General features: G+C 37.2%; 1 protein-coding gene across 2 annotated transcripts in view; it reads left to right on the top strand.

The window, feature by feature from the left end:
* Nucleotides 1-27,251, top strand: part of BAZ1A (bromodomain adjacent to zinc finger domain 1A) — a 94,710-nt gene that overhangs the window by 5,530 nt on the left and 61,929 nt on the right. For both annotated transcript variants that reach the window (XM_029237516.1, XM_029237515.1), the window contains exon 3: nucleotides 6,363-6,641. In XM_029237516.1, coding sequence (XP_029093349.1) covers nucleotides 6,363-6,641 — 279 coding nt within the window. The remainder of the gene's footprint in view (nucleotides 1-6,362; nucleotides 6,642-27,251) is intronic.

Raw genomic sequence — 27,251 nt, 5'->3', positions numbered from 1 at the left:
TAAGTCCAAGATCAGTTCAAAAACGACCTATCTAGCAACTGGTGACACTAGAGTTCTCACTCACATACCTAAGACTCTAGAGTTTGTGTTCATATTTACCATCACATAGTGCTTATTATAGAGAATTCTTCCTAATATTTGCTAAAGTTTGCATAAATATGCACCAAAAACATAGGGGCATTGCTTGGAATTCAAGCTGGCTGCCTAGATCGTTGTGAAGGTACCATGATCTACAGTCTGCTCAGACATTTGAGTTTTTTACTACACTCCCAAGTGATTAAATTCTAGATACTGTATGCAAAAACCAGAATGCCATTAATTTATAGGGAAAAGTGCCCTTCACATAGACCAGTCCCCAAACTGATAATAAGCTATGTATGAAATCTAGTTATTATCAGAAGCCCCTTTCGTGAGCATAGGGTTTTCAAGGAGAGTAGGATAATCTTAATAGCTAGCGTCTTCAAGTTAGATGTTCAGCTCCTCTTTAGGAATAAGTCTGCCACATGGCCCAGGTATTTGGGTCTATGAGTCCTTTTTCTGTGGATGGTATAACAGAGATTCCTAAATACTTTTTTTTTTTTTGCATTTTAACCTTTTATCTGCTTAGCAGGCTACCATGTTTCTTTTCTGCAGACAGAATATATCTATCAGTTATTCATAACACGCCACTCTAAAACTTAGTGGCTCAGACAGCCATCCATTTTGTTTGCCCACTATTCTTTGGGTTGCCGTTGTGGTTTCTGCTCATCTCTCTGTGCTCTCTCATTTAGGTGGAGTCAGATGAAGTCAGGCTTGGCTGAAGCTAGATGGAGTAAGAGGTGGCCTCAGTCATATGTCAGGGACCTCAGCTGGGATGTCTTTTCTTTGTGTGTGTGTGTTTTCTAGCTTTATTCGGGTATAATTGACAAACAGAATTGTAACATATTTAAAGTGTACTATGTGATAATTTAATATACTGGGATGGTATTTCTCACCATGTGGTCTTTCATCCTCAGAAAGCTAACTTGGGCGGCTTCTTCCAGAGACCTTGGTCTCAGAGTTCCAGGAGGGTGAAAGTAGACATCTCTCAATGTCATTTCTGTATTTTGTTGGTCAAAGCCAATCTCAGGTCCAACCCAGATTCAAGGGGTGGTGAAATAGGCTCTACCTCTTGTGAGAAGAGCGTGAAAGTCATTTCTAAGGAGCCTGCACACCTTCAACCCTCTTTGCAAATAGTCTACCACTATGTAGCTGATAAGATTTTATACTTGGGGCATCCAGATTGGATTTTGGATGTTCACTGATAATCCTTCTACAGTTAATCCCTTTTCCTAACCTCCTTCCCAATGCCAAACTTTCTCTTCAAAGATTCTCAGGTCTTATATGTGTTCTTCTGACATTGTTGCTCTACCGTACAGGTTATTCTTCTGTGTATTCTTCTAGGATCTCTCTGCGAATAGGGTACCTAAGCAGTAAGAATTGATATGTTTATTGAGTGCACATATAGTATGTTGGGCATACTGTATTATTTAATTTTCATATTAACTGTTTATGGAACACATTGTCCCCATTTTACAGAAGGGGAACCAGGTTCAGTGAAGTTTGTATAAATTACCCAAGTCATATTGTACAAGTGACAAAGCTGAGATTCAGATACTTTGCTTTCTTCTTCCCATTCACATGTGTACTTTCTCTTTTTAGATACACATAAAAGTAAATGTGGACTGCCGATGAGAATATATTTGCTTATTCTTAACACTGTACTTTGGAAAGTCTTTGGAGATGCTGAGATAATTTGTCCCCATCTAGTGAGAAGTGATTGTATGTCTATAACACAGTGGCATAAATCACATATGTTCTGAGGAGCCAGTGTAATGGAAACATAGAAAATGGAACTGATAGAAAATGGAACTGATAACTGCTGGGGAATTGAGGAAGCCCTCAGATAGGCGATAACATATGAGTTGGGTCCTGAAAGATGGAGCTATAATGTTTCACCTTTGTTGATTTCTACTTAAGTCTTCATTGTCTAGATTTTAAAAATCTGTACTGCTATTCCTCACCTTAATGTCATCTGCAGATTTTAGGAGCCTGCCTTGTATGTCACTATCTTAAGTTCGTCTGAGGCAGCACTAAGTAAAGTGCAAAGTAGTAGTAAAGTGTTTTTTTAAACTAAGCTTTATAATTGAACTTTCCCCCTCACCATTTATGAATAAATGTAATAAATGTAATTTTCATCTAGCAGTTATTTCTCCCTATAAGGCATGTATAGTCTGCCATGCCCATGATCACCTAATCTCCTGCTCTTGTAACCCCTTCAGTGAAGGAAATTGTTAGAACAACCTATGCTGTCTTTTAGCAATTACTACTTTTCTAAGCTTATAAACCATATTTTCCTTCTCTTGCATACCATATGCTGTTTTAGTCAGGAATTGTGTTAGCTTTTAACCTATGGCTGCATTTCTCAGTTACTGATTATTTTGTAGACAGAGGAGTTTGCTTATGTCCCTTAGATCTTTTCTGCAGTATTGGGCTGTATCTCTCTTACCTTGCTTTACGTCTAGTTAATACATTTTGGGCCATTAAGTAAATAGAGTATGCTTTGCATTTATCTTTTCTGAATTGTATTTGGTTTCTGGTTTTTATGTCACTTCATTCTTAATCTTATTCTCTTAGGTTTTTAGTTTTCCAAATACTCAGCAAGTTAACAATATGTTACCCTTTGTTCCTTAATTTGTTGACTTTGTTTTAGAAGTGTGTTCTTACCAGTACTTGACCTGGTAACTCAGAAGCAATTTTTCCTTAAGAAATAATGGCAAAGGGCAGAGGTCATCAAACGTTTTCTTAAAGGGCCAGATAGTCAATATTTTAGGCTTTTCAGGCCATTAGATGTCTGTTGCACCAACCCAACTCTACAGATATAGTGAGGAGGCAGTCATAGGCAATACCTAAAGATGTGGGTGTGGCTGTGTTCCAATAAAACTCGACAAACAGGTGGAAGTCTGGATTTGACCTCTGGGCCAGTAGTACGCCCATCTCTAGTAAAGAGGATTGTTGAAGGAATGTAGCAATAAATTGGAGACATAATAACCTGTATTAGTCTAAACTGATATAAAATAGTACTTTGTGTTTTATAAAGTTTTACTCACAATAATAAAAATGTGCTGCTTGTAAGATTTTTGTTATTTATATTCTTATAATATTGAAATTGAAGAGGCACTGTAACCTATCCCCTAGAGTTTCAGCATTATTAACAAAATCCTACACATTTGAATGTGTATGTTGAATGGGTGAAGAGCAGAATATAGACGTGGATGTAAGTGAAGGTATGTAATGTTAGAGATGGCGCCATGATGAATAGGGAGTGATGAATAGGGAGAAGTAGCCTTGGGCTTTATTTCCCTTGCTTTAAAATGGCCACTGTGAAAGAAAATTCCAATAAAAATTAATTTAAAAAGATGGCCACTGTGGTAGTGTGTCCTGCCTCCCTCCTCCTGAGGGTGGATCTTTGTGCACAGCAGGACTATAATGTAAGACCTTTGTAGGGTAGATAGACACAAAGGAAACAAACAGAACAAACACTTTGCAGGAGGCTCTGGGAACCTGGGTGAAGAAGGGTAGCTGTACTGTCGCTGGTTACTGTCTATCCACATGTTTAGTGGAGGTTTGTGGCACTTGTGCCATTCTTCTCCTTGGTATTTTGAACAATGGTAACAAATCTAAACAGAATAGTGTTTATTGCTGCTGAGTCTAAAGTCTGTCCCCCTGCAATGGCAGCAAATACCCCAGGCTATCAAATACCCACCTGCTATGGCTAGAGCTGTGCTGTCCAACGCAGGAGCCATTGGTTATTAAGAACTTGAAAGGTGACTAGTCAGAATTAAGATGCGCAGTAAATGTAAAATACGTACTGGATTTTGAAGACTTGGTACCAAAAAAAAAATAATAAACTATTTCAATATTGGTTACATATTGAACTATTTTGGAATATATTGGGTTAAATAAAATATATTAATTTCATTAGAATGTCTTTAAAAATTTTTAAATGTGGCCACTAGAAAATTTTAAATTATATGTGTAGCTAGCATTCTACTTTTGATAGCACTAGCTTAGAGACTAGTTAATGTATAACATCTAGATTTGAAATATATTTTTCTTACAGTTGACCATGGATAAGGAGGGCTGATGGTAAAGTTATACACAGATTTTTCACTGTGTGGAGATCAGCACCTCTATCCTTCCCTCCCCCCATAGTTCAAAGGTCACCTGTAGTACTAGATAAATAGTTTAAATTATTAGAATATCTCACACACATTATATATGTGGCTTGGGAATCTGTGTTTGTTTCTAAAGGAAAAAGTTTAAAACTTTTATAAAGCTTTCTAAGTGAACTGCAGTTTTAGGCAGTAAAAATTAAATAAGACCTCTTTCAAGATCCATCCATTCATTCATTTTATTTTGCCCTGTTGATAACCCTCTATTGGGTATGTCTGTTGCCTCTCACTTAGCTATTTATCTGACATAGATTTTATTATAAGAATCAAATTATATTCATTTTTTTCCTCTGGCATTTTTTTCTTCAACTCCACTTTTCCTTTTCATCCTAACTCTTCATGCCAGTTCCTCCCAAAGATGTTCTAGCATTTCTTGATCTTTTGTGCCTGCCTCTCCTCCTTCCCTTCCTCTGAATTCCCGAAGGATATCTGCCTCTGTTTTGTAAATATAATCACTTTTTACTTTGTATTTTAATGATATACACCCATTATCCCCATTACTAAATGGTACGTACTTCAAAAGGATTTCCCTTGTACTGAATTAGTCATGTAAGTTGACATATGTATATTATCTCTTTAGATCTCATTTATGTTAAGGTATGATTAGTTTCTCTTTACTTCCATAGATTTCATTTTTTGTTGTTCTCATAGAATCCACAGACAAATATGCAAATGAAACTAGCTTAATGGAATTACTCCAAATCTTCTTTGGAGATCAGACTACTACAGGGGTAACCTGTACAGATATACTAACAAGGAAGTAAACATGTAACAGTTTTAATAATTTTTAGAATGATGAGAAGGAAAGGGATATTTCAGGAAGGAGAAAAAGTTAGAGAATAGTGAATTATGTTGGTTACATATAACTGTTGAAAAGTAGACTGAAATATAGAGGTGGGCAAAATATTTACCCATATCTTAACCACTTAGAGGCAACTACTGTTAATCTTTTTGCATATGTCTAACCTTTTCTGTTTAAAAAATATTTTTATTATAACAACAATATGAATACATGCTCATTATAAAAATTCAAACAATATGGAACTATTTAGAATAACATATTTTCCTCTTCCTTCCTTCCCAGTCCCTCCCTTTCTCCATAGGGAATATTTGTTTATGGTATTTGTATAAATACGATCATTTGCACGTTTTTGCTATTATTATAATTAATGCATTTGGAATTATGTCATTCAGTGATTTTGAGTTTTTTTCTCTTTAATATACCTTAGAAATCTTTCCATATAGTAGATCTCTAGCATTTTAAAAATGACTGAATAGAGTTTTTGAAAAGAAATTAGTGCTTATAGTAAGAAATCCTAACAGTGCAGAAAAACACTGGGTAGAATGGTCCCTAAGTCCCATCCCCATTCTATAGCTGTTACCTTGATTTTTGTATAACATTCCAGGAATGTTTTATGCTTCCTTAAGTTATCTTTCTCTACTTTCCTTCCTTCCTTCCTTCTTTCCTTCCTTCTACCCTTTCTTTTTCTTCCTTTCTCTTTTTTAATTTTAACACAGGTGGGACCGTATTATATATATTGTTTGGATAAGCTTTTACTTTGAAAAAATATGAGAGGGAAGCAGACTGGAAAGTTGTTTTCCCTGCTTACGTTATTTAAAAACTCTCCTTCTGTTTCATGACTGTGATTTTTCATTATATGAAGTACTATAGTTTATTCAACTTTTCTCTTATTGTTTGATGCTTAGATTTCCCAGTTTTTCACTATTATGTTAAAACCTTTCAAAATTCATAGTTAAGTGCTTGAATTGACAATGTTTTGACTGCTTTGGAACAAAAAGCTTAAAAATTAGAAGGAAAAAAGAAAGGTTGAGTTTATTTTGTTTCACTTCAGTTTCAAAACTGATAGAAATCAAAATCCAATTTTGGCTGAATATACCTGTAAATTGCAAAATATAAATGTCTAGTTTAAATATACTTTTTCTTATGTTTGTAATATTAATGTGTAAGTTGACCAGTTACTAAACTTTTGTTTGAGTTCTATGAGTCTATGTAAAATTTTGCAATAAAGGAACAATCCTTTTATCAGCTTTTAATGTAAAATTTGTGAAATGATAGGTAATGGATTTTTGTTTTTGTTTTTTAATCAGTGACTTTTTTGAACGAACCATTCTGTGCAACAGTCTGGTGTGGAGTTGTGCTGTGACGGGTAGACCTGGACTGACCTATCAGGAAGCACTTGAGTCAGAAAAAAAAGCAAGACAGAATCTTCAGAGTTTTCCAGAACCACTAATTATTCCAGTTTTATACTTGACCAACCTTACCCATCGTTCACGCTTACATGAAATTTGTGATGATATTTTTGCGTATGTCAAGGATCGATATTTTGTTAAAGAAACTGTGGAAGTCATTAGGAACAATGGTGCAAGGTAAAGTACTTTTAATTTTTTCTTTTGTTATACATACATTCACATTGATCAAATTCAAAGTACACACAGGGATGAACTGAGGAAAAGCTTACCTTTTACTCTTTTCCACCTACCATGTTACCCTCCCCCAAGATAGCCCTTGTGTTAACAGTTTCTTATTTATTTTTCCAAAGCTAATTTTTATATAGACCACCAAAAACATGTACATACGCGTGCGTGCACACACACACACACAGTCTCCTGCTCCTTTCAACGCGAAAGGTAACATACTGTAGTTTATACCTTTTTTCACTCAAAATATCTTGAAGATTAGTCCATTACTTTATAAACCACCTTCCTTGTCTTTTTTTATTTACTGTATGTTCTATTATATCGAAGTTTCACCTCTATTTAAGAGTAAAAAATCTTAAAGATATCTACTGTGTTCTCATTACGTTACCTATTAGTTTAAATATGCCTGTATTTCTTGCTGGGTTTTAGTAGTTCTTTGATAAGATGAAGACTGAATTTTATATACTCTACTAAGTTCTCTTCTCTTTTACCCAGGTCTTCAAGAAAAAAGTGGGTTTTTCATATTGCAAAGTTAAATTGAGTTTATCTATGGCACTAAATTAAAAAGTATCATTGCTTTCCTGAAATCTTAAGCATTTATGATTGGCTAGTCACTGATATTTATTACAGTAATCCTTATTTGCATTAAAACTTTTTATAGCCTCCTGACTTTTGAGGCAGTGACTATTTTGGGATGCTTTTTCCCCTTTGTTAACCTGAATAAAAATTTTTTTCTTTTTGAATTTTATTTTTTTAATATTTATCTATTTGTTTGCCTGCACTGAGTCTTAGTTGCAGCATGTGGGATCTTTCGTTGTGGTGCATGAGCTCTTCTTTGCGGCGCTCGGGCTCAGTAGTTGTGGCACACAGGCTTAGTTGCCCTGCAGCATGTGGTATCTTAGTTCCCAGACCAGGGATCGAACCCACGTCCCCTGCATTGGAAGGCTGATTCTTAACCACTGGGCCACCAGGGAGGTCCCTCTTTTTGAATTTTAAACTTTAGCAGTCAAAACTTACTATATATGTTCTTAATTATATGTCAATAATTATGTTCTTTATTATCTTATTTTGGAGAATCATCATGAGTTTTTATGTAATTTCAGAATAATGTCTTTAATGTAATCCATTTTAGTTATTAAATGCTACTCTGCATGAATCTTAAAAATCCAGGAGGTGTTTATATTAAGATCTGAATTTGCTTGGATTTGATTTTGGTGAAGAATTGAAGAAGTTCTTTTTTTTTTTTTTGCGGTACGTGGGCCTCTCACTGTTGCGGCCTTTCCCGTTGTGTAGCACAGGCTCCGGACGCGCAGGCTCAGCGGCCATGGCTCACGGGCCCAGCTGCTCCGCGGCATGTGGGATCTTCCCGGACCGGGGCACGAACCCGCGTCCCCTGCATCGGCAGGCGGACTCTCAACCACTGCGCCACCAGGGAAGCCCAAGAAGTTCTTTTTTTAATTGTAGAAGCAACAAATGGTAAAAATTGAAGGATTTTTCATTTGTCTCATGACTTTTGGGAAAAAAAATCTTTATTTTCAAGAGGAAAGATTGATATGTCACCAGTAATCCCACCAAGAACATACCAATCTATATCACCAAAAGGAATAATAGGGCCTGTTTGGGGACCAGGACAATATATTTTTCTCCTTATAGTCATTGTTTTATTTGACTTATGCCAAAAGTGTTTTCTAACTTAAAAATCATTGGGATACGTTAACCTTTAACATTAGGTTAAATATTGCTTACATCTAGAAATATAGTTGTTCAGTGTTTTTTGTATAGCTTTTTTTGGTTGTACCTTAAAAATGGGCTTCAGATAGTTGTAGCTTTAATGACAGTAGTAAACTAGGGTACATTGTAGAAATGGGAAATCTGAGAGTCACAATTTTATTGATTATTCATTAGAAACATATTTCTTCAGACTTCCCTGGTGGCACAGAGGTTAAGAACCCTCCTACCAATGCAGGGGACACGGGTTGGATCCCTGGTCTGGGAAGATCCAACATGCTGTGGAGCAACTGAGCCCATGTGCCACAACTACTGAGCCTGTACTCTAGAGCTGGAGAGCCACAACTACTGAGCCCTCATGCCACGACTACTGAAGCCCATGCACTTAGAGCCTGTGCTCTGCAACAAAGGAAGCCACTGCAGTGAGAAGCCCGCACACTGCAACGAAGACTAGTACTTTCTCGCTGCAACTAGAGAAAACCCGCGTGCAGCAATGAAGACCCAACGCAGCCAAAAATAAAATTAATTAATTAATTAATTAGAAAAAAAGAATCCTAGGGGCTTCCCTGGTGGCGCAGTGGTTGAGGGTCTGCCTGCCGATGCAGGGACACGGGTTCGTGCCCTGGTCCGGGAGGATCCCACATGCTGCGGAGCAGCTGGGCCCGTGAGCCATAGCCACTGAGCCTGCATGTCCGGAGCCTGTGCTCCGCAGCAGGAGAGGCCGCAGTGGTGGGAGGCCCGCGTACCACACACACACAAAAAAGAACCCTATAGTGGATTCAATGTGAACCTCAAAAAGAAAAGAAGAAAACACACTTCTTCTGGCTTACTGGCCATTCTTAATCTTTGTGCAGGAAAGGAGAAATCTTGGATGACTCATTGAATTTTTTACCTTCAGCAGCTGGGTAGATGGTAAGATGCAGAGGCCTCAGGAAGTAATACTATCAGAGTCTAGCCATCTTTGCTCTCATCTCAGACCCAGATATTTCTGATTGCTCTGATTTTGCCTTTCACGGACATGTTGCTTAGGTGATTCATGAGTGTCACTTAGAGGCTAGACACTAGTTACTGGGGATATAACAAGGATTAAGATGTCCTTAAAGAGTTCAGTGAAGGGAGAGACAAACATGTCAACTTGCCGGGTATTAAAATAAACGTTATGAATGAGGTAATTCAGGAGCATCCAGGTCCAGAGTGCCATAGAGGCTAGGCCTGGGTTCCCTAGACTCACACTAACACTGGTTATTTTAGTCTTTTCATCTTTGCCAAATCTGATGATATCTCAGTGTTTATTTGCTTTTCAGGTCCTTTGCTCATTTTACTTTTGGCTTTTTTGTCATCAGTAGATTTATGAAAGGTCTTTGTTAAATACTAGGCATATTAAACTCTTTGTCACTTTGTTGCAAATATTTTTGTTTCATTTTTTGCTTTTTCTTAAATGTGTGGTAAATGTAATAAGGACTTTGGGGCTTCCCTGGTGGCGCAGTGGTTGAGAGTCCACCTGCCGATGCAGGGGACACGAGTTCGTGCCCTGGTCCAAGAGGATCCCACATGCCGCGGAGCGGCTGGGCCCGTGAGCCATGGCCGCTGAGCCTGCATGTCCGGAGCCTGTGCTCCGCAAAGGGAGAGGCCACAGCAGTGAGAGGCCCGCATACCGCAAAACAAACAAAAAAAAACACAAAGACTTAAAAATATATATAAAGAATAATGATAGAATAAGGGAATAATGAATAAAACTTCAATGAATACACATTCAGCACTTGGTTTTAATAGAATACCTTTATCTTTGATGTTTGTTTATAGTTGGAGAAAAGTTTTTTAGTTTTATGGGAAGCAGAATTGTGTGATAGTGAAGGGTTTAGGCTTTGGAGTCTGACTGACCTTGTTGGACAATGACATCCTTTCAGGTTATTGTGAGACTAAAATGAGAGTGTGTGTGTGGGGTGCACATTTTTGAATTGCTATATAAGTAGAATATAGTGGCATTTTACTAGGGGAATAATGCTCCTGTTGGCCCAAGAGGGTTATATGGAAGTTAGTATTTTTCTTCTATTATTGGCTAGGTTTTCTATTATTTTATATTATAATTAAGCTTCAAGCCTGACTTGAGATTTCTGCAACTTTCGTACTAGTTCCTGCATACACCTTTATCCTTTCACCTTTTTAACTTAAATTTCCATTAAAATAACTTAAATATATAAACTTGACTAGATTCCCTTTGGTTGGAGTTGTACCTCTCCCATCTACGTACTACTTGTGTAACTTTTGGGGAAGTTATTTAACATCACTTATCTCTTCTTTGTGTATGTAGTAGAATTATTGTGAAGATTGACTGAGATGTTGTATGTGATGCTCCATGCACACAGCAAGTATTCAATAAATGACAAGTAAAAAGAGTCTATCTTTTTCCATTTTGATTTTTTTGGTTCTCTGTCATGCTTGTAAACTCTTATTCTATTACACTGATACGAGGAGAGGACTTGGCATGTTTTTCATTTGGAAAGTGCTCTAGACCCCAAGGAACATGTGTCCCTTCTGGCTTCACATCTGCTTGTGTAACTTTGGGATGAGTTCAGTTTTGAGGTGATGATGCTAGTGATAAGGTTCTGGTGTCCTCAGGGGGTCAACTAGGGTAAATCCAGCTTCAGTGCTGAGAGAAGCTCCAGGTTGAGTTTCCTCAGTATCCCTGTTGACTTTTATCTGCAGGCTCCTGTGGCTTTTGTATCTGACTGTGGCTTGAGGCTTATCCTTACAGGGCTTATTTAGAGAATTCAGTGGATTTCTCCTAGTGGCTGAGAAATAGCAGGCACTTACTATCTTCATGGGATCCATAGGATCCACAGTATGAGATGTCTGTGCTCCTACTCCCACTTTCCACTCTTTGAAAGTTAGAACGTGACGTTAGAAGAATTTGCTTCCACAGGACATACATCTCCCTCTGCTTTTTAAGTTAAATGTGCTTTATTGAGATATTCACACACTGTAAAATTCGCCCATTTAAAGTGTACAATTCAGTGGGTTTTAGTTATGTGATGATTTCCACTAATTCCAGAATGTTTTCATCACCCCAATAAGTCCTGTACCAATTAGCAGGCCCTCCCCACTGCACTCTCTCCTCAGCCCCTGGCAACCGCTAATCTGTTTTCTGTCTCTGTGGATTTGCCTATTCTGGACATTTCATATATGTGGAATCATAAAGTATGTACCTTTCGGTGTTTGGTTTCGTTCACTTAACTATGTTTTCAAGGTTCATCTGAGTTGTAGCATGTATCAGTATTTTTTTTTATTGATAAAGAAATTCTGCTGTATGGATCTATCACATTTTGTTTATCCATTTGTCAGTTAATAGATATTTGAGCTTCCACTTTTGGACAATTATAAATAATGCTGTTACAAACATTTCTGTACAAGTTTTTGTGTGAACATATGTTTACACTTCTCTTGGGTATATACCTAGAAGTAGAATTGCTAAGTCATTTGGTAACTCTATGTTTAGCATTTGAGGAATCTCCGAACTTTTCCAAAGCAGTTGCATCATTTTACATTCCTACTAGCAATGTATGAGAGTTCCAGTTTGTCCACATCCTCATCAAGCGATATGTATGTACAATTTAATTATTGTCCGTCTTTTTTATTTTGCCATCCTAGTGGGTGTGAAGTGGTATCTCATTGTAGTTTTGATTTGCATTTCCCTGGTGACTAATAATGTTGAGCATCATTTTATGTACTTATTGATCATTTGTGTATCTTCTTTGGAGAAATGTCTTCTCTGGTCCTTTGCCCATCTTTAAATTGGGTTATTTATCTTTTTATTACTGAGTTGTAAGAGTTCTTTGTGATTTGGGGTATAAGTCCCTTAGCAGATATATGATTTGCAGATACTTGCTCCCATTCTGTGAGTTGTCTTTTCACATTTTTTTTTTTTTTTTTTTTTTTTTTGCGGTATGCGGGCCTCTCACTGTGTGGCCTCTCCCGTTGCGGAGCACAGGCTCCAGACGCGCAGGCTCAGCGGCCATGGCTCACGGACCTATCCGCTCCGCGGCATGTGGGATCTTCCCGGACCGGGGCATGAACCCGTGTCCCCTGCATCGGCAGGCGGACTCTCAACCACTGTGCCACCAGGGAAGCCCTCACATTCTTTATGGTACCATTTGCAGCACCATTTCCCTTTGCTTTTAACTTTTGTCAATAACATCTACCTTTTGTTTCTATCTATGTTGGCAGAACTCAGCAGTAGTCCTCAAGACTTCTTCATCCATTAGAATTACTGGATTAGATTTACTGGAAAGAATATGCTATGTTACAGAGAAGTGGATGGGCCCATTCTTAGGCTGAATTATTTCAGTATGGGTACTCTGGATCTTCTCACTTCAGTATTCTTATTGTCTCATTTACCCTTAGATATCCCTCCCTCTTTTCTTTTTGCACCTTACAAGTATAGATTAGGTGCTTCCCTCCCCACCAAGACTTTCTGTTTTGAAATTGGCAATCGGCAGACAGATTCTTCTAGAAGATCCTTTGTCATTGCTATGGCAGATGAAGTAAAGAGAACAGCAGACTACTTGACTGAACCACACCAGTTTAGTTCTTTACATGCCCCATCCTGATTTACCACCAGCTTGCCTGCCAATCATGCTGCCATTTGTTTTCTGCTGCTTCCTTGGAGCCTATGGGAAAAGTGAGAGGATGGCTGGTCTTGTGAAGAAAACACTAAACTGGTAGTCAGGTCTGTTAATTCTTAAATAACTACCAGATGCTTTGAATATACATTATATCAGCAGATATGAGACAAGGACTTACGGTTTCTATTTACAGATGAGGAAACAGAGATCCAAAGAAGTTGTGTTTTTTTTGATAGTTGTTTACCATGTATTTAATGATACCTATTATTTATTGATACTTGCACTGTTCCAGACACTGGAGATACAGCAGTGAACAAAGCAAAGTGATGGAGCATCCATTCTAATCTTTTAAGTAGTAAATTGTAGGATTTAAATTCAGATAGGGCTGACTTACAAAATTATTTCTTTCTCAGTATCACTGTGTCCTTGGTTTTGGATTCTGCCATTTGTGATTAGCTGTATGGTTCTGTGCAAGTAATTTAAACTCTTAAGTGTTAGTCTTTTTTCATGTGTTAAATGGACCCCCAGCCTTACAGGGTTGCCTCACAGGGTAAAATGACATAACGGATGTGCATTTTTAAAAGCTGTATTATATAATATTGCCTTTTTAAAAAATATTTATTTATTTGGTTGCGCCGGGTCTTAGTTGCTGCAGGCAGGATCCTTAGTTGTGGCATGCGAACTCCTAGTTGCAGCCTGGGTGTGGGATCTAGTTCCCTAACCAGGGATCGAATCCGGGCCCCCTGCATTGGGAGCACGGAGTCCCATCCACTGCGCCACCAGGGAAGTCCCAATATTGCCTTTTGATGTAGGTGTCTTGTTAGTATTTGAATCTGTTTATTGGTGGTCATGCAGTTTTGTTGTGTTTTTGTTTGTTTGTTGGGATGTGCCAGTAGTGATGTGAGGCTACAGTAGCTGCCTGGGACACTGTAACTTGGAATCAAATTTCTCTGTTGCAACTCTGAACGGAAACCCCATAGTTAACAATATCAGTGTCTTAGAAAGACATAGTTGTTTGTTTTTGAAGACAATCATCCCTCATTTGTATGTGATCTTCTAAAAATGCTACACAAGCAGATTTCAAGACATCCAAGTTTCAAGTAACTTTATCTTTTTTTTTTTTTGACAAGCCTGATAACCATTGTTTAATAAAGGATTAGGAGGATGGTGAGCTAGAACTCAAATAATTGCATGATAAACTCATCTTCTCTCCCCAGCCCTAGAACTGGTGAATTGAATCAGGAAAAAGGAGGTAGACATCACGCAACAAAAAACATTTTGGACTGTTGAGTCATCATTCAGTGTAAAGAAAGGACTAGAGTTTGAAAGAATTTTTAAAAATGAGTCAGAATATAATTGTATATTTGGTAATTTTTTTTAGTTAAAAGTAGGCTTTGGGCAACTTGTTTTCAGACATTTTATAAGCACAGTCAGGATGTTCTGGTAGCTGAAAGATTCATAGGAAATGTGAAGCAGCAGGTGAGAAGGTACTTCTAAAAGTATTGGGTTGGCCAAAAAGTTCATTCGGGGTTTCCTGTAAGATGTTACGAACTTTTTGGCCAACCCAACAGATATACTGACAGAAGCAAGAAGTGGCACCGTATAGCAAAGGAGGAGATAGAGTAAACATTAACTACAAAGTATACTGGCCTGGCTCAGTATATAATTTGGTAACGTTAGAAAACGTTGCAGAATAAAAATATGCTAGCATTTATTGAACTTTTCCTGTATGCTAGGCAGTGTGCTAGATGCTTTCATTTTAATTCTAATGATATTGATGGGTGACCCGGAATTTTTGAAAAGGTTATTTGTTTGTTGGTATTTACCTGAAAGAGTTGAAAACTTATGTCCACACAAAACCTGCACACGAATGTTTATAGCAGCTTTATTAATAATTGCCAAAAGTTGGAAGCACCAAGATATCCTTTAGTAGATGAATGAATAAATAAACAGCAGTACATCCAGACAGTGGAATGTTATTCAGTGCTAAAAAGAAATGAGGCTTCAAGCATGAAAAGACATGGACGAACCTTAAATGCATATTACTAAGTGAAAAAAGCCAATCTGAAAAGGATATGTATGGTATGATTCCTACTATATGGCTTTCTAGAAAAGGCAAAACTATGCAGACAATGAAAAGATCAGTGATTGCCAGGGGTTGAATGGGGTAGAGGGGAGATGAATAGGTTGAGCACAGAGGATGTTTAAAGCAGTAAAAATACCCGGTGGTACTATGATGGACACATTTATCCAAACCCATAGAATGTACAGCACCAATAGTGAAACTTAATGTAAACTATGAACTTCAGGTGATAATGGTGTGTTAATGTAGGTGCACTGATTGTTAACAAGTGTTATTTCTCTGGTGTGGGATATTGATAGAGGGGTTATGCATGTGGCAGGGGCAAGGAGTATATGGGAGATATCTGTCTTCCTCTCAATTTTGCTGTGAATCTAAAGCTGCTCTAAAAAACCAAAGTCTTTAAATTAAAAAAAATTATATGCTCTTCTTATCAAGGCTGAAGTTTATAATTTTTTAAAAATCTGCTTTTTTTTTTCCTATAAAAATTTATATACAGGAGAGAAAAGTAAAATGTGAAGGCCTGGAGTGCATTTCCCAAATGCTCCTTTCAGAGATAACCACAGTCAAAAAATTAGTACATAGTTCTCTTTTTTTTCTGTACTACACTAAATTTAAAAAAAAAGTAGCTTTTTCACTTTGTAATGATTTGGATGTCTTCTTACATTAGAAAACCACATGCACCATTTCTAATTGGTTTTGCATAAACTCGCTAAACTGTGTGTTCCTAAAAAGCTTACTTGGAGTATTGCCTTTTTCTGAGGATGGAGAAAGTTATTCCTTTTGTTAGCCTTATGTGAATTTGCTCTTTGAAAATAATGAACTGCATTTTTTTCCACATAATCTCTGACCTATGACTTAATGACAGACCTTTTCTCCAATGTAGGTTAAATCAATACAAAAGCAGAATTGGATTTGCACCGGAGTTTCACTGATAGCTAGATTTTCCCAAATATTATACCCATACTATTTAGATTTAACACTTAGAAATGCTATCTAGTCAAGAAGCATAAGATACTACAGTTCAGTATTGTTTTTAGAACTGCCTTGTAAAATGAAGATTATGAAATTCTTTTTAATCTTACAAACTGATATCAATTTTGGCATCAAATAGAGACCAGCCACCTAGAGCTCTTATCTATTCAGATATCAAGGTATATTCCCTGTGGCTTTCTATGTTGCATTGGTGGAATGCTTCAAGCACTTTAGTCTAATGAATAAAAGAAAATTAGCATAAAAACCTAAAATGTAGAGAGTAGGTACTTATTATATATTAGAATTGGAAATGAGAAAATGGACTTTTTAATCTTTGAGCTCTTTTTTGTATTGCTAACCTAAATGATATTAGTGAATCATAATGAATTAAAATGCATTAATGTTGAGGACAAAGGGAAATACTAAATATATTGAGGAGATAAGATGAACATAAAAGGTGTAAGTGAGGAACAGTACAGTTATTTTGATTTAAACATACATGCTTGGATATCAGTGAGTGGATCCAGGTGGGATTAATCCAAGGAGAAGTTTTGGAAAAGGGTTATTTGACTAGAAATTTGAAGACAGAGAAAAATATAAATTAGTAGAAAGGATTGAGGAGGGAGGCTTCTTATTTAGGTGCAGATATAATATATAACTTTTAACAACGTATATTAATTAAGTTTATTATAGTTCTTTCAAATAGAAGGCTTTCTATTGGTCAGCTTATACTACTGCCCTTTTAAGGTCAAAATTCCTGGTTCTTAGCCAAGGAGAGTCCTAAGGAACATCCTCAAATTGTTGTTTCAGTCTTTAGTTCCTGATGACCCTAGTATACTGATGATATAATTATTAATAGAAAAAAAAAGGCTATTTGGGACAGCTGTTCTTTCTTTGGAATTCCTAGTTAGAGTCTTCTTTAGATATATATTGTTGTATGTATCAGAGACTCAGACTTACAGCCTGACTGACTGCTGGATTGTTGTTGCAAGTTGAACAGTTAAAATTTAGAATCCTTTTTTACTTGTATAATAATATAAATTGGAGGCCATCCTGGGAAACCCTTTTTATATCCTAAAAATCCCTATTAAGTAGCCACAAAAATAAATGAAAATGAATTTGTTTTTCTAAAGTGTTTAATTCAAATAACATATAAAGCTTCTGTTGTAAATATTTCTGTATGGATTCAACTGCTCGATTCTTAACAAAATAGTTCAGTGAAGTTTAGACTGATCATACAAATGTATTCATTTTCTTCAGTGTTCTCAGGACCTTCAAATTTGCATTGGCCATTAGGAGGATCTGCCTAATGCCTCTCAAAAGTCTTTGGATGGTAAATGTTGGAGGAGGGTAGTTGGTTTCTATGGCAAGCTCTTTATTGATCCTCTGCACTAATACCAAGTGCAAAGAGTCAGCTGAGTCTCTACCAGGACTTAAGGTCTTTATTGTGGGAGTCTTACTGTAGTAAGAAAAGTGATAAAAATGGGGGATGGCAAGTAAATTGAGGTTCACCTCTTTTCTATTATAAAAGGAAAACAATGTTTACTTCAATTTGTGTCTCGTTGAACTGGTTAGCAGCAGGATGGTGAAGTAGACTAGTAGTAGTCCTGAAGTTCTTAGTTCATTACGGCAGGAGAATATTAGAGACAAATCTCACAAAAGAGAGAAGACTATGTATAGCTACTTCTGTCCTGAAATCCCTGTTAGGAATAAAAGGGAAGTCCATTTCTATGTGGTTATTACACAGGTTCAGGTCTGGGAAGTTAGAGGTCTTCTGAATAAAATCTCTCTCCTACATCATCTACCTCCTTTATAGTCTGTTCCATTCGGCCAATATAAGATCACAGTGGTTCTGGCTAACCATTTTAAAAATGGGGTTATCTGGGGCAGAAATAGAGACACGGATGTAGAGAACAAACGTATGGACACCAAGGGGGGAAAGCGGCGGGGGGGTGGTGGTGGGATGAATTGGGAGATTGGGATTGACTTGTATACACTAAAATGCATAAAATGGATAACTAATAAGAAACTGCTGTATAAAAAAATAAATAAAATGGGGTTATCTGCCTTTCTTAGACAAATTCAGAGATTGTCCAAAGATTAAAGTTAAAAGAGAACTAAGAGAAATGACATAAGCTAAAATAATTTTCAATGAAAGGAAAAGGAGAGATAAAAGTACAAAAAAAGTCTGCTCATCACTAAAGGCCAGGCAAAATCCTTTGTTTAACTCAAAAACACATGCCAAGAGAATAATTCCGAGTAGAGGTTGGCACACTTTTTAAAAAATAAAGGGCCAGATAGGAAATATTATAGACTTCAATGTCCATATGGTCTCTGTCACAGCCAGCCAACTCTGCTGTTATAGTGCAAAAGCAGCCATAGACAATAAACGAATGAGCATGGTTGTATTCTAGTAATTCTTTATTTATAAACACTGAAATTTGAATTCCATGTTATTTTCACATGTCACAAAATATTCTTATTTTTATTTTAAGCCACTTAAAAATGTAAAAGCCATTCTTAGCTCGTAGACCACACAAAACAGGCAGTGAGTTGAATCTGGCCCATTGGCCATAGTGTGCTGACTCCTGGTAGAGAGGAAAGATTACTGCTGAAATAAGGGTTAAAGAATAAAGTCCCCAGAGATACCCTTTTAATCTAGAACCTCAGAGTATAGCATGTAGATGTGGCTTGGTATGGTGGAAAAAGCCTTTGGAGCCAAACTGAGTTACTCGTTCTGGGAATCTTCTTTACTAATCTGTAAAGCAAGTAATATCTACTTCATATAGTGGTTATGAATATGAATATCTACATTCATATAGCGGTTGTATTAGTTAGCTTTTGCTGCATAACAGACCACCCCCAAAACTTAGTGGCCTAAATCAATAGTCTCATGATTCCATAGTGGGCTGGAATGCTCTTATTGTCTGGGGCTGTATTGTCTGGGTCGCTTACTCTAGCCTTACTGACATGTCTAAGGCCTCAGACTGGGGTGGGTATTTTCATGTGGCCTCTTATCCTTCAGGAGGCCAATCCAAACTTGTTCCCAGAGTAGGAATAGAGTTCCCAGCAGCAGGAGAAGGCAAAGCTCCAATGTGCAAGCACATATCAAGCCTCAGCTTGCTCAATGTTTGCTAGTGTTCCATTGACCAAAGCAAGTCACATGAGCAAATCCAGACTTAATGTGTGGGCAGGGAGATCAAGGAGGCCTGTGACTCAGTGGGGGCCATAACTGCAACAGTCTGTCACAGTGGTTAATATTTTTTAGGAGCCCAGCATAGTGCCTGGCACATAAAGCACTCAGTAAATGTTAGATCCTTCCTGTGCTTGTCAGGGACAAGTGAAGAGCCTGCCAGCTGTGATGACTCATCTTTTTTTGTAGCCAGTCCCTAATTTTCTTACATCACAGTCACTGTTCTTCAGAGTTCACTGTATGTCATTTTAGGGAGATGATGACAATACCAGTAAACTTTTGAGAGCTTATTATATGCCAGGCACCGTTCTAAGCTTTTTACTTATACTATCTTATTTAATTTCCACAACAGCCATATGTGATAGGTGCTCATTTGCTTATTTTACAGTTGAGGAGTTCATACACAGAGCTTAATTAACTAAAACTTGCCCAAGGTCACAAGTGATGAAGTTATCAAGCACAAGCAGTGCTTCTGTGTGGGCGGAATGAGTGTGAAAGAAATACTAAAAGATAGCCCTTAAGCAGGATGGAAAGATGATAAATTGAATGTACTTATTGATTACTCACTATTTGCTTTTCACTTTATTTGCGCATTTTATAATTTCTGTCAAAGTGTGAAGCAACATAGGATTGTATATAATGTGGTTAGATTAAGCTTTTGATCATTCACTCTGAGTGATCCATATTGTTGAGTGTCTGAAAATCAGCATCATTTTATGATCATTGATTCAAAGGGAAAAAAGCTCCTTCATTTAAACAGGTTCTCCTGCTATTTATATTTTTAACCATTGTGCTCATCAGAGGGTGCCTTAATTATTTTACTTCTGCATTCTGAGCTGATTAAGCTTTCTTCTTTTCAAATATTTTGCTTGCAGGTGAAAGAGTGCTATCTAGTGGCAGCAAAAGGTGACTGCAAGCATGGGGAAAAATAGAATTTTTTTAATTATTTTTTTCTTAGGATTTTTAAAGTATTTATTTATTTTTTATTTATTTGGCTGCATCGGGTCACAGTTGCGGCATGCAAGATCTTTGTTGGGGGCGCTCGGGTTTCTCTCTAGTTGTGGCACAGGGGCTCCAGAGCACACGGGCTCAGCAGTTGTGGCACACGGGCTTAGTTGCCCCATGGCATGTTCCCCGACCAGGGATCGAACCGCGTCCCCTGCTTTGGAAGGTGGGTGCTTGACCACTGGACCACCAGGGAAGTCCCAGAATTTTTATTTATTTATTGTTTTTCTATCTTTTGGAACAATTTCCAGGGATGAAAAATGCAATTACTTATGACTTTTTCTTTTTCTTTCTTTTTTTTTTTTTTTTTTTGGTATGCGGGCCTCTCACTGCTGTGGCCTCTCCCCTTGCGGAGCGCAGGCTCAGCGGCCATGGCTCACGGGCCCAGCCGCTCCACGGCATGTGGGATCTTCCCGGACCGGGGCAAGAACCCGTGTACCCTGCATCGGCAGGCGGACTCCCAACCACTGCGCCACCAGGGAAGCCCCTTATGACTTTTTCTTAGAGGTGGTAGGGAATATTCTGATTTAGTACTTAAGGTATACACAAAGCCAAATTTTTTGTGATTCATTCAATAAACATTGTGTGCTCAATGCTATTGTAGGTATTGGGAAGAGGGTAGAGAATAAGACGAGGACTAGGGACTTATATTCAAGTGCAAGAGAGAAAAATACAAATCAGGATAATTTCAGATACTGATTAGTGCTGTAAAGAAAATAAAGCTTGATGGGATAGTTTTGAGTCATTTTTTGTTTTAGCCAATTAAATTCAGTGTCTTCTCTGAAAACCCACTGTGTTAGATGCAAGCAGATAATCAAATATGAGAAAAGCATTAGTACTTATTGTTCTCAAGCATTATATAGTCTGTTGGTAGTAGGAATAGAATTTGTAGGGCAAAGATAAGTAAAATACATATGAAGGACTAATGAAGGACTAAATAAGATAAATACATTAAGAGGACATAGAGAGGAGGGGAATTGGAGGAAGGGTAGTCAAAAGGTACAAACTTCCAGTTATAAGTAAGTACTAGGGATGTAATGTACAACATGATGACTATAGTTAACACTGATACATGATATATAGGAAAGTTGTTGAGATTAAATCCTAAGAATTTTCATCACAAGGAGAATTTTTTTTTCTTTTTTTTTTTTAACTATATGAGTTGCTGGATGTTAACTGAACCTATTGTGGTAATCATTTCACAATATGTATAAATCAAACCATCATGCTGTATGCCTTAAGCTTATACAGTGATATATGTCAATTATTTCTCAATAAAGCTGGAAAAAAAGGGCATAGGGTAAGTCGGTAAGTCTTACTTGACTAGTGAATATATCACCAACATTGAAATAGAATGAATAAAAGGTACTGTAATGCTAAATTAATTTAGTGCTCCATTAATCATTTGCTGTGATTGGCCATTAGAATGGGCTGATGTTTACCATTTATCTTTATAAAGATGTTTTTGTATCTTTCTTTATCTACTTCTAGTCAGCCAGTCAGTCAGCATGTTGATTTCATTGTTGTCATATTAAGAATGCTTATTGACCATAAGGATAATAGAAAATATTTGGGTTATTTTGTTTGAGCTTCCAGCTCAAAAAATTCGAGAATGCCGGAAGTAATAAGTATAATTTTCTCATCTTAATTTGTTAGTTATATAATAATTTCTTTGCAAATTCTTGTAGTTATTTTTTGTACACTGTATTTTTTTTCATAAATTTATTTATTTAATTTATTTACTTTTGGCCGTGTTGGGTCTTCGTTGCTGTGCGCGGGCTTTCTGTAGCTGCGGTGGCTTCTCTTGTTGCGGAGCACGGGCTCTAGGTGCGTGGGCTTCAGTAGTTGTGGCTCGCGGGCTCTAGAGCACAGGCTCAGTAGTTGTGGCGCACGGGCTTAGTTGCTCCGCAGCATGTGGGCTCTTCCCAGACCAGGGCTTAAACCGGTGTCCCCTGCATTGGCAGGCAGATTCTTAACCAGTACACCACCAGGGAAGCCCTATGCACTGTATTTTGATGTACATAAATCATCTGACTTTATTTGATTTGGTTATCTCATGTTGTAAGAGAGAACACCAATATATTGAACTTCTTTCCATGAAAAATAGGCATTTTGGGCTTCCCTGGTGGCACAGTGGTTGAGAGTCCGCCTGCTGATGCAGGGGACATGGGTTCGTGCCCCGGTCTGGGAGGATCCCACATGCTGCGGAGCGGCTGGGCCCGTGAGCCATGGCCGCTGAGCCTGCGCGTCCGGAGCCTGTGCGTCCGGAGCCTGTGCTCCGCAGCGGGAGAGGCCACAACAGTGAGAGGCCCGCGTACCGCAATAAAAAAAAAAAAAAAAATAGGCATTTTAAGATGAATTGTTATTATGTTTATAGTTGAAATGGAAATAAATTATAGAAAAGGACTCCCTTTATGGAGTTTTTGCATTACAAAGAACTCTCTGGCTAGTCTTCTGTTAAGTATAGCAGGACCCATCTATGCTTCAATAAGTTCTAACAAGTAGACCTACTTCAGTTAGCCATTTTCGTATATATTGTTTTAAGAAAAGGAATAAATGTTTTACTTTTAAGTTAAAGGATAATTTAAATTAAATAACTTACATTCAGATAGGCCTTTATCCTAAGTAGTCTAAATTAATAAGGCTTAAAGTATATTACTTTCTTATGATATAATTTATCCTTTTTATTGTGTAGCTCTGACTGTGACTTTTGATACGTAGTCGTGTAACCCATCACACATTTTTACTACCTTCCTTTGTGCCCTTTTTTTTTTTTTTTTTTTTTTTGACTGCACTGCATGGCTTGCAGGGTCTTAGTTCCCCAACCAGGGATCAAACCCATACTCCCTCCAGTGGCCTTTGTGCCTCTCTGTAGTCACCCCTTGCCCTCACCTTCTAGACTCTAGCAACCACTGATCTGTTTACTGTCCTTATAATTTTGCCCCTTCCAGAATATGAATATAAATGGAATTTTGGGTCTATTTCTGGACTCCCTTCTATTGAGCTGTATGGCTATCCTGCCAAAAATACGTCATTATTTACTGTAGCTTTTTAGTGATACATATACATTACTTTCGTCTTTTATTGATTTTTTTCCCCTGTGATGTGAATGCTTTTAATTGGAGTTGATATTTTCCTAATGTTTATCATTAGCATTTTTAAACTAAACTTTCTATTTTGAGATAACTGTAGAATCACATAGAGTTGTAAAATAATACAGAATTTCCCCCAGTGGTACAGTATCACAACCAGGATATTGACATTAATATAGTCATGGTACAGAATATTTCTGTCACTGCAGGGATCCCTCATATTGCTCTTATGCCACGCCCACAAATCATAGGTGGTTAAATTTATTTTTCTACTTCAGACTTTGTTTTCTGAAACAAATATGACTTGAAAAAATCTGTATTGCCAGTGACACGATAACTTTCAAGTTTGAAAATCTTATTCAGCATTTTTGGCTGAGTTGAAGAATGCAGTACTCTGACTCAAAATAAATTTAACATAGATCAGGTTATAAACTGATTACTGTTTAATAAAAATACCTAGTATACCTAATAGATTGCTTATATTGCTTTTCCTCAGCTGGAATTTGACTTGGGTGCCTATAATAGGAAAAATTTTAGGGGCATTAACAAAATAGAAATTTCTCTCTCATGTAAAACTAAGTACTTAAGTTGTAGTGTTAGGGCAGGTCTACAAAGTTGTCAGGAACCCAGGCTTTTTCCTGTTTTCTGCTCTGTCATCCCAAGGTTGTGACCATTGTTTTCCTTGTTCAGGATGGCAGCAAGATAGAGGAAAGGCAAGAAGCCTGCTTCTCTTCCTTTGCTATCCATCCTTCACACTGAGTCCAAGTTAAGTGCTCTAAAATTCTATTATCATTTTGAAACAGAAGTCACTTGCTGCTAAGTCTGTGGTGGCTTTTCATTATATTTAATGTTTTTGTTTTCTCTGATCTGCGTGTGTTTGTCTTGCCTCCTCACGAGGGTATCATCTCTGTTGGCATCAGTATGTCAGATCAACATAAAGCTGAGACCACAAACACTTTGAATATCTATTAATTTGAATACAGTAATTGGAATTTTAAAGTATTTTGGTGAGGCTTTCATTAATTTGGTTGATACCTTAACCAAACTAACTCATGTGGCTTTAAGATGATAATTTTGAATACTAAAGGGTTTAAACAGTATACTGATAATATCCAGATGTTTGAAACTTTAGAGATATGTAGGATTTAACCCATATATCTTATATCTAGAATTTTCTTTCCAAAGATTTTTATTTGTATTATATATATCTTTTAATAACAGATTTAGTTTTTAGCAAGAATCTAATGATTCTAGTTGTCTTATGATATTTAGGCTTATAATAGGTCAAATGCCAACTGGAGAAATAAGAAGATGGTTCTCTGGTCCATCAAGAGTCTCAGAACAGTTCAAAATGAAACATTCTTTGAGCTGCTCTGATCAGTTTGTCTAAAAAGTGAGAGGTTACAAACAAAGCAACGTTTTCTGACTGCTTCTTCCCCACTGACAAGTAATCAACATAATTCAGTCTTTTTGTTTGAAGTAGGCAGACTTGTTGAGTGGTCTAGTTTCCTCCACTTAAAATGAGGTATCACTTAACCTCTTTAACTTGAATTTTTTTTAACTCTGAACTTCAAATTAAGTAGGTTTACTCTGTTTCCACCTATAAAGTTGAAGTAATTATTCAAGCATAGCATTTTAAAAATAAATGTTCTTGGCACCTGTATTACAAGAAAATAAAAGGTTAATGAGGCAGCACAGGTGAGCAGATGTGAAGCATGCCATAGATTCAGCATATTCTATTTTTAGAGACCCAAACAGAGAGGGGCAGTCCTTTTATGTCAAGTAGATCTCCCCAGGTTTCTATTCTTCTTTCCTTTTGCTGTTAATTATTTATCTTCTACCCAAATGCCTTGTAAATATTCTGCATATATTTCAATTCTAGAATTTGCTTTTATTTTAATGAATTTGTATTTTGAGATGTAAATTGAACTATAACTATTGTTAAATGACTATTAAAACAAAAACAGCTTTTGGGGGGAGATACATATACCATTCCAGAATATTCTCATATTCTCATAAAAGGCTATTTCCATGTTTAGCTGGTCACTATTAGAAATTTATGGCTAACTTCTGCTCCAGCCTCATTCTGTGCTTGCTGCTGTTCTACAGACTTGCTTTCACTCTGAAACATGTTTAAGTTTGAAATGTGTTTTGGAGAGGCTCCAAAAGTGCCTCTTGACTACCTGGACTTAAAGCTCTGAAATACCCTTGGGTCAGTATAGTGTTGTGTTACCCCTCAACTCCAGTAGTAGAGTGGAAGATTAGAAAATATATGGGCTTCAGAGCCAAATAGTTAAAGTTTTGGCTGTACTGTTACTGGTTGTCTGACCATAAACAAATGCTTTAACTTCTCTGACCCTGAATTTCATCTACTGAAAAACGTATACCTTGCAGAGTTGATATGAGGAGAGAAATATGTGAAAGTGATATACTTATCTGGCACACAGGAATGCTAATAATAATAAGGACCTTTCTTTGATTGTCAGTCTCCACTCTGTCCTCAAAGAATGGAGCATAACATTAATTTAGAGTTTCTGTACTCTCCAAGACCCACTAGCTGGGTCTTGATTCGTGATTCTTTAACCTTTTTTACACCCCCCAGTCTTCTTTGGACTCCCTAGGACCAAGAAATTGTAGCAAGTGGATTTGAAAGACATAGATTAAGTCTCTTTGGAAATCTGTTAGAACGTGTTCACCTGACATCTTGCAGTTAACTGAAGTTTAGCTAAGCACCAGTGAGAGGCCTAGCCTTGATTAGATTAGCAAGAATTGACCTGTGGTTTGGGTGTGGTACAAAGTTAATAGTAGCATTGAAAATAACCAGGATAATTTATATATAAAACATTTACTACATTATAGACAGTGTCTCTAAGCTGTACTGGTTTCCTTCTCCCTTATTCCTCTGTCAGAGAATTGTATTTCTGTTAATTTTCTGTTAGCTTTAAATGAATTAGTTCTTAAATTATTGTAGCTCTGTGGATCTACTGGGATCCACAGTAGCTACAATAGTAGCTACTGGGATCATAGACTATTCCCTTCAATGGACTGTCAGACCATTTTAGGCGCCACACCGACCGTTCCTATGCCCAGCGTAGACCCGTTTACTTTTTCTTTGATGACAACCACTGCTGCCACTTAGGGGCACTCACCTGGACTCTGCCAAGTGAAAACTATCTCTTTTTCTAACTTGAAGAACCTTGTCACAGGTTCACTGAAAAGCTTCCTTTATCACCTCCTGGAACCCTGAGCCATATGACCACTGGATGTCGTACCTAGGCCCTTCAAAAGTGGGTCCATTTGATTCCTTCCTTATTTTCGTGCAGTTCATGTCACTAAATTACAGAACCTTTTAACCATTAGACTACATAATTGCCTGATACAATTTCCTATAGTTGTTCCTCTTTAGAAACACTGGTTTATTTCTATCAGCCAGTGGCGAAAGTTAGCCTGCAGTTCTTTTGACACCATTTCCATTTGCTACCAATGTAGGCTTGGTAATTGGGCCTTCTTCAGCTTTACTCTTAGGACAAAAAAAAATTTTTTTTAATTGTGGTAAATAAACATGAACTTTACCATTGTAGTCATTTTTAAGTGTATAATTAAGTGGCAGTAAGTACATTCACAGTGTTGTGTAACCATCACTACTATTTCAAGAACTTTTTCATCATCCCAGACAGAAACTCTGTACCCATTAAGCAATAACTCCCCATTTCTCCCTCCTTCCTGCCCCTGGTAACCTTTATTCTACTTTACGTCTCCATGAATTTGCCTATTCTAGATACTTCATGTAAGTGGATTCATACAATATTTGTTTTTGTGTGTGTTTGGCTTATTTCACTGAGCATAATGTTCTCAAGGTTCATC

This window comes from Monodon monoceros, unplaced genomic scaffold (assembly GCF_005190385.1).
Source record: "Monodon monoceros isolate NGI ecotype Baffin Bay Population unplaced genomic scaffold, NGI_Narwhal_1 Super_Scaffold_21, whole genome shotgun sequence".
NCBI lineage: Eukaryota > Metazoa > Chordata > Mammalia > Artiodactyla > Monodontidae > Monodon > Monodon monoceros.
This window is presented reverse-complemented; position numbering and strand designations above follow the sequence as displayed.